This window comes from Gossypium raimondii, chromosome 13 (genome assembly GCF_025698545.1).
Source record: "Gossypium raimondii isolate GPD5lz chromosome 13, ASM2569854v1, whole genome shotgun sequence".
Lineage (NCBI taxonomy): Eukaryota > Viridiplantae > Streptophyta > Magnoliopsida > Malvales > Malvaceae > Gossypium > Gossypium raimondii.
The window spans coordinates 44,750,442-44,758,658 of record NC_068577.1 but is presented as its reverse complement, the minus strand read 5'-3'; the positions used below and the strand labels follow the sequence as shown (position 1 = coordinate 44,758,658).

At 37.7% G+C, this 8,217-nt stretch overlaps 2 protein-coding genes across 2 annotated transcripts; one reads left to right on the top strand and one right to left on the bottom strand.

Annotated features, from left to right (window-relative positions):
• Nucleotides 1-743: 743 nt before the first annotated feature.
• LOC105783111 (uncharacterized) lies at nt 744-4,692 on the top strand. Its single transcript, XM_012608327.2, has 3 exons — nt 744-1,374; nt 2,159-2,287; nt 2,625-4,692. The coding sequence occupies exons 1-3, from the start codon at nt 1,012-1,014 to the stop codon at nt 4,185-4,187; spliced, it is 2,055 nt and encodes a 684-aa protein (XP_012463781.1). The 5' UTR covers nt 744-1,011; the 3' UTR covers nt 4,188-4,692.
• Nucleotides 4,693-4,827: 135 nt separating this feature from the next.
• Nucleotides 4,828-7,406, bottom strand: LOC105783112 (embryogenesis-associated protein EMB8). Its single transcript, XM_012608328.2, has 8 exons — nt 6,919-7,406; nt 6,647-6,775; nt 6,433-6,564; nt 6,176-6,318; nt 5,980-6,077; nt 5,658-5,752; nt 5,491-5,544; nt 4,828-5,323 (listed from the first exon to the last, which is right to left on the bottom strand). The coding sequence occupies exons 1-8, from the start codon at nt 7,315-7,317 to the stop codon at nt 5,165-5,167; spliced, it is 1,209 nt and encodes a 402-aa protein (XP_012463782.1). The 5' UTR covers nt 7,318-7,406; the 3' UTR covers nt 4,828-5,164.
• Between the last annotated feature and the right edge of the window lie 811 nt (nt 7,407-8,217).

Below are 8,217 nucleotides of genomic sequence, written 5' to 3'. Positions count from 1 at the left end.
CACTTTTTAATATCCACCTATAAATTAACTAAATTCAAGCTCTCCATCAAAGTGAGTAAAAATATTTGCGTTGGAGCATCATAAATTTGGTTGAACCCTACTCTTTCCCAAAATAACTAAGATTAGATCTAATATTTGCGAAGTAAAAAGGGCATAATATATTATTCAATTTCCTTTAGGCACGAACATCAACCCACCCCATGTGGGTTCAATTCGTCTGCTTCCAAAGGAATAGTTATTTCGAATCCCACGTGGATTTCTCTAAAAATGCCACATGGTTTATCCTCTCCCATGCTTTTTAATAAACCATTATTCACGGACGGATGAAATTTATGTGATCATCATACTTTTTCCTAACTTTTTTTTTAAATTGAAATTTTAATCCCTAATATATTATTCATCAAAATTCTAGATAATGAATGCAACTATTGTTGCAGTTTTATGTTAAAATTGAAATTTTAAAATTAAAATTATATAGAAAATAGAATATATATAATTTAATTTATGCATAGTAGGGGGACTAATAACACAATTTGACCATGAATATATATTTTCTTCGTATCTAAGTTCAATTTAGATTGTCCACAGCGTTGGAATCACAAAGCACGTAATCAAACAGTAAGTAAGGGACAACGTATCTAATTCCACATTATATGTTGACCGTATAAAATACAGTAAAATGTATTACCGTATTTTTGTACACATCTAGACTACGTCTTCTTTTTTTTCTCCATTTCAGAAACAACCAAAGTAGAAAAACATCAACTCTGCCTCTCTCTCTTAATCCTGTCTTAGTTCAGCTTTTTTTTCACCCCTATCTCTCACTACCTTCATTCACTTTCAGAGACTTCACTGAAAGAGAAATGGAGTTTTTCACAAACTAAATTTACAAAGTATTGTTTTGTTTTCAACGTGAAGTTGGAAATTTGTTTCTCTTTATTTTATGTTATTTGGTTTCGGAATGTTGATGGAAGAGGTTTGAGTTTCGGAGTGAAGAAGGTGACAGTGGAAATGAGTTTACCGACGACATTTTCGGGAAGGAATCCGGCGGACGCGGATCTCAAGTCGACGAGGAAGCGGACGACACGGAACACGAGGTGGAAGAGGGTCGGTGCAGCGATAGTTGGGCGGCGGAGCAGGCCGGAGACGCCGTTGTTGAAATGGAAGATGGAGGAAAGGGAGAGAGTGAGAGATAAAGGCGGTGGAGTTGAGAAGGAGCTCGAGGAGGAGGAGGATGGTGGTCGTGCACGACGGAGGAAAGGAACTTCAACTGTATCAGCGAGGAAGCTTGCAGGTGGATTGTGGCGGTTGCAGTTGCCAGAGACGGTGACGCTGGGTGGGGGAGAGAGGAGGAGGGAACAGTTGGGGTTGAAGGTGAGATATTTTAACCTTTTCTGGCTCAAAGATCTGTGGTTTTATTTATTTTCGTTACAATGGGAATGATGTGATGAAGAAGTGAGATTGTTTGGATAATTTTCTGCTTAAGTTTGAAGCTTTAATACTGAAAATAATGCTCTTCTTTTATAATACAATCATTGTTAAAGTGTTATTTTCAATTTTTAAAAGTGAACTTTTATATATATAACGCTGATCTTTGTAATGTTTTAGATTTTGCCTGCATGCCAAGAAAATGAAGCTTTCTACTTTTGCTTGCCCAAGAAAATGATCTTTATAATGATTGATAAGTTTCATTTTTCTTAAAGTTCACCTTTATTAATACATCTCCGGGATATTGGTATTGCGGTAAGATGCAAGATCTTTTAAAAACATTAAATTTTTTTTTTGATATATTGATATTGCACATATGATCATTTCCGACAATCACCTTTTTGATGCATTGATCATGTTTGAAGTTTCTTGTCATTGTAAGCTATGGTCTGGTTTTTATTGTCATAATTCTGAGAGGCTTTTATGAGTAGTATTTTACAGGCTTTCTATGGATATTATCTTTGAAAAAGGGTTATAAGATTAGTTGACATTTACTATTTGCTTGATCCTCTATACATTTGATAATTTGTTTAAATTACATCTGAATGTTCTTCTGCTTGCTCTGCTTTTACTGATATACTTTTCTGTGTCTTGATTGATTTATTGTAGTTAAGCAATTTGATTCATTATTAGGACCTTATGAGTTTAATTACCTTGTAATTTTCTGCAGGCTGGTAACGGTTTTATCGGTGTCCCGTTTCTTTATCATCACAAGGACAAATTCTATGGTTCAGAGCCAAAGGATCCATTACAAAGCCCTAGTTCTGTCTCTCCTGCAAAGAACAGCTTTCGGCGTAAGGTATGCTTGCCTCCTTGAGCTTCATCGTTCAATCTTGAACTTGTAATGATCTGATCAATATGTAAAACATTGATAGAAAACCAAACCATTGGTATCTCACTCGTGCGGCAAATGTGTCGTGCATTGCAGAACCTGCATTCTATAGTTTCTCTTAGTGGGATTTGTTAGGTTCCATTTTGATGATCTTTTAAAGAAAATAAAATGTTCTTGTTCTTTTCGGCATCTCAAATGTTACCAACGCGAAAGCCTTGGTCCCAGATAAATGCAGAATTTATTGGTATGAAAATTAATTGATTTCTTACTCTTCTGATCTTAAGCTACTTTTCTCCTTTTTAAGGTCGAGCCTTTAATTCAATTTTCAAACTCTGCGATGGAGGGGGCAACGAAGTGGGATCCTGTCTGCTTCAGAACAACAGATGAGGTACGGCAAATTTATAGTCGCATGAAGCGTATTGACCAGCAAGTAAGTGCAGTATCAATTGTTTCTGCCCTTGAAGCTGAGCTAGAGCAGGCTCGAGTTCGCATCAAGGAGCTTGAAACTGAGTGCTGGTCCTCAAAGAAGAAACATGAGCACTTCTTGAGAAAAGTGAGTGAGGAAAGAGCTGCGTGGCGAAGCAGAGAGCATGAGAAAATACGTGCATTTGTCAATGATGTCAAAGCTGATTTGAATCGGGAAAAGAAAAACCGGCAGAGACTTGAGATTGTCAGTTCCAAATTGGTGAAAGAGCTGGCTGCTGCCAAGTTATCAGCAAAGCAATATATGCAGGACTATGAAAAGGAAAGAAAGGACAGAGAACTAATTGAAGAAGTATGTGATGAGCTTGCTAAGGAAATTGGAGAAGACAAGACTGAAGTGGAAGCATTAAAGAGAGATTCCATGAAGCTTCGAGACGAAGTCGATGAGGAAAGAAAGATGTTGCAGATGGCTGAGGTCTGGCGTGAAGAATGTGTACAGATGAAGCTCATTGATGCAAAAGTAGCACTTGAAGAAAGGTATTCACAGATAAACAAGCTTGTTGCAGATTTAGATACTTTTCTAAGGTCAAGGACCGGAACTCTGGATGTGAAAGATATGAGAGAAGCAGAATCACTTCGACAAGCTGCTGCTTCAGTTAATGTCCAAGAAATCAAGGAATTTGCATATGAGTCGGCAAACCCTGATGACATTTTTGCTGTTCTCGAAGATGTGGTGTTAGCTGAGGCCAATGAAAGGGAAACTGAACCATCTGTTGCATGTAGTCCAGCCAGCCATGCCTCTAAAGTTCATATGGCAAGTGCCGAAATGAATATGATGAAAAAAGATGGTAATCTGAGACATTCGAATCTGTATGGTGATCATAAAGATGAGATTGAAGAAGATGAGAGTGGATGGGAAACTATCAGCCATATTGAGGGTCAAGGCTCAAGTTATTCACCGAAAGGGAGTGCTGCATCTGCAGATAAGTTTCATCGGCACAGCAATCTCTCTGGGAGTGGAACTGAATGGGAAGGAGATACCCCAGTGACAGAAATTAGCGAAGTTTGTTCCTTGCCTGCAAGACAGTTGAAGAAGGTGTCGCCCATTGTGAGGCTTTGGAGATCAGTCCCAAAAAATGAAGAACATTTCAAGGTAATCTCAGTAGAAGGAACCAATGGAAGGCTTTCTGATGGAAGGAAGTGTAACGGCAGTATCATGTCCCCAGATAAAGGGTCAGATAATGGTGGGTTCAGCCCCTTGGACCTGGTGGGACATTGGAGTTCACCTGACCTGGGTCATCCGCACATAATGAAGGGGATGAAAGGGTGCATTGAATGGCCTCGCGGCGTACAGAAGAAGAGTTTGAAGGCAAAACTTTTGGAGGCAAGAACCGAAAGTCAGAAGGTCCAATTGCGGCATGTCATTAAGCAGAAGATTAAGTAGATGGTGATTTTAACTGCGAAGCTTATTCATCACGGTAGCCAAATACATCCATCAGACACTAGGCACCTTCTGCTTCCAGTTCAAAATTGGTTAAAAGTTGGAAGGAGCATGCTAAAACAGGCATCATGTATAAATTTATCAATTCTTGGGTTTTCCGGTTCTTGCTCCTTAGCTCATGCTACACTGAGAGTTTGGTTTTGTTCCTTATGATGATATCTTTGGATGATGCTGTTGATCAAACAGTTGGTCTTATATCTTTTCATCTGTAGCTGTGATTCTGCTTGGTAGCATAGTCGATTCTCTTTGTAATTGAGAAAGCAAGGTACGCCTTTTGTATTGTCATCTTAGATCCGAGGGTATCAAGGGAAAAAGATTCATGGTAGACTGAAAATAATAACATTTTTTTGTAGCTAAGATTTGATGTAGTTCTCATACAGAACTCATGGAGTCAAAGTTCCTCATTTTGCAATTTGAAAGCAATAAAAGTTTCTTCTTCCCACAGCAATGCATCCCTCCACCTGTTTTCTTCTTTAATTGCCTTTCCGTTCTTTACACTGTTTTAACTCTGATTCTGCCAATTTCAGTATAAATCTCCTTAAATACAGGAAAAGGTCAAGCTCTCTCATCAGCACATATATCCTTTTCACAATACAACAAACTTTGGATTATTATTAGCATTCAAGACCCCTGAGTTCATCAACTATTGAAGGAAGTGATTGGAAAATGATCAGTCAAAGTTCCTCTGATCGTTTTCGATGTTCAGTAACACATTTCTTGAACATAATGTATGATTCACTAATCTCCATGAACAATGTGAATCAGATCATTCAAGTTTTTTTTCTAATGGAGCTCACATGTTATGATTGTACATTCAAAGATTAGATGTTTACAACGTGTACAGATGCTCTTTGCTTACTCTAGTTATTGTTTGATGCAAGCCCTCTGAATCCTGCCGCAGAGTTTTCTATCTCCATAGCTCAAGATGATTCGGGTTTAGATGCATTCTTTTGCAGATGTTCAAGGAATTCGATCACCACATTATCAGTCCAGGGAGCTCCAAAGGGTGCGTCATCACCGGCAACCCAGCCTAAATGACCACCCTGGGGTGTTACTATCAGCATGCAGTTCGGGTTGTCCTTAAAACATCAGAAAGTACACTTCATTAGTTATGGAAGTCAATGGAGACATTCTTTAGTGTGAATAGGATACTCCGGATTTTCCAACATGTTTTTGGGATGCCAAGCATCTGTGCTGATTAAACATTTAGTATGGTAGAATGAGTCACAGGATGACCTAGACTTACCTTGATATCTGAGTAAGGAGTTGCCTCAATGGGCGCAATTGGATCATTTGCAGCCTGCAAAACACCATTAATGAATCAGGTTTTTAAAGTATAATGGATGCTGAAAATCAATGTTTAAAACTTTTGAAACCAAAACCAATCACAGTATGAACTGCCCACAAAGCTACCTGGATGCAAAGCAAAGGGATCCGGACATGTTGTACGACATGACAACTACATGAATTTGAGTAATATTCATCCACTGACTTGTAACCTAATGACACTGCAATGTGTTACACATAGCAACTCTAGTCAGTTGTTAAATCTGTCATCAAACAGACATTGCTTGAAAAGCAAGGAAAAAAAGGAAAGCAAAACTACTTTGATGCTAAGGTCATAGTTTCATATCAATGTTCATTGGATACATAATGATATCAAGCCCATATCATATTCGATACTCACTCGATCCCTAGTTCGAGTAACACAGGTTTGATGTAAGACAAAACATACCTCGTGTTATTGCTTCATCGTATTCCCGTACGGTACGAGGATTCAAACCCGCTTGGACATTATATTCATCATGCATTTCTTCGAAGAGGGAAGCATGTCTAGCATGGTAGAATCATTTCATGTTATATGGACTCAAAAAAGGATATCTTCAAATTTTAATGCAATTAACAGTAAGAGGAAATTCATGTATAATTACTTGTCAAAAGTTCTAGAAAGACCTCCCCTAAGTGCTCTGTCATAAATATTGTTGAAGCCCTTTCGGAGATTTTCATCTGCAATCACTAAGTTGAAAGGATTGCACAGTGATACAGCACCAGAGAGAGAGCACCTATGGTGCTCCTGCATGCCAAAAATTTAATAACTTATACATGAGGCGGGTTATGTTATTCAGACTTTTCATTTTATTTCCGATATATGTTCGGACCTTAAAAAAAAAAACCCTATTTCGCTTACCCTTCCCAAGTAATTGACAAGGATATTGCCTCCAAGAGACCAACCAACAGCATAAATACTTGCTTTGGGGTACCTAGATGAAACATGATCTACTACATGACAAGTATCTGCTGTGAATGAAGCTGTTTGGAGCTGCAAATCAAGGATAAAATGAGTATAAGTCCGCGACCGTAATTTAAATCCGTAAGAAAGAAATTTATTAGTAGTATAGTACCTGAGGAGTAGTAACAGGACTATTTGCACAGCCCCTGCTATTGAACACTACAACCCTCCAGCCTTTGCTCTTAGCTTTCACCAGCATATGCTTCACATATGAATCTTGACTCCCTCCAGTTAGCCCTGGCTGCAACATTCAATTTCAACAATCATTCAACGTTTCCCACCAACCAAACAAAAGGGTAGAAAATCAAACCCCTGAAATTGAATACTTTTCCCTCCTTTCATCAAATTAAACAAAAGGGTATTTAAAACAGATAATACACAAACCAGTAAAATGAGGATCGGAGAGTCGGAAGGCAAGCTGCGGTGGTCGCCATAGACCCAATCCAAGGCTATGGTGCCATTGTCTTGGGTCCGGAGGCACTCACGGCGGTACTTAACTTCGGGGACAGTACGGAAGAAGGCAGCAAATATGGTCTCAAGATGGCGGTTCCAACCAATGATGGGGAAAGGCTTGTAAGGAAGGTGAATGGTGTTGAAAGCAGGGAGAAAGCGATCAGCTCCTCCACCAGTGATTTCGAGTGAAGGGTGGTGGTGGTCTGGCATCCCGGTGGTTGTAGTGACGGTTGCAGCACTGACACGGACGGTGGTTAGTGGTGGACGTTGGTGGCGTAGACGGGTGATTGATGGTGGTTTGGAGGTGAGAGACAAGAGAGAACTCGCCATATTGGAGTTAGCCCAGATTTTGTCCTAGACTTATGCATCTACTAGATTTTAAAGTTGTGTGGCTGACAGGACGGAACATAGATTTCGTATGATATGAGCAAAAGAAAAGACAGATTTTGTCTGAGTTCATTACATTATTATTCATGAAGAAAATTTTGACAACGTGATTGAGCTTGGGACCATTTTGTCACGTTTTTATTGCATGTACCCCATGGAAATGACACAACAGAGAGGGTCTCACTAACCCTGTTGTTCAATTCCAAAGTTACTTTAAAATATAAGCATTCAACGTCCGAGCTGGTTTTTAGATTTTTAATATTTTATAAAATTTATAACATATACAAATAAATTAAATATATAGTAATATATAATAGTAACATTATCTCTATATATAAAATTTTAATAAATAAAGAAAACATTAAAATATTATATTGAAAATAGTATTTGATAACCTAAAATAGGTTCATATTTTAGGTCTAGCTGAGCTATTATAAAAATGTGTTAATATGATGTTTAAGATTGGTCCAACCCTGAATACCTCTAGATTGTGATTTTTTATAAAGCTAATTTACTATCTTGTGTGATGCACGGGTTGCTCGTTAGTTTTATAAAATTGTTATTATTTAATATTGGTTTATTAATTAAAATTGTTAAACAATATTTGGGAAGATATAAACCATTTAAAAAAAACTTAATAATATAATGTTAAACCGAAAATATTAAAATGTGTGCAAACAAATTTAATAGCATATTTCAAAAATATAATCAATAATCTTTGTTCCTTCAACGTCGCAGTGTCTGGCTTAAAAGTAGATTTTAAAAATATTGTTACAATGCTAATATAAAGAAGAATTCAACAAACTAATTATTTTATCATTTTATATATTTTATAATTCAATA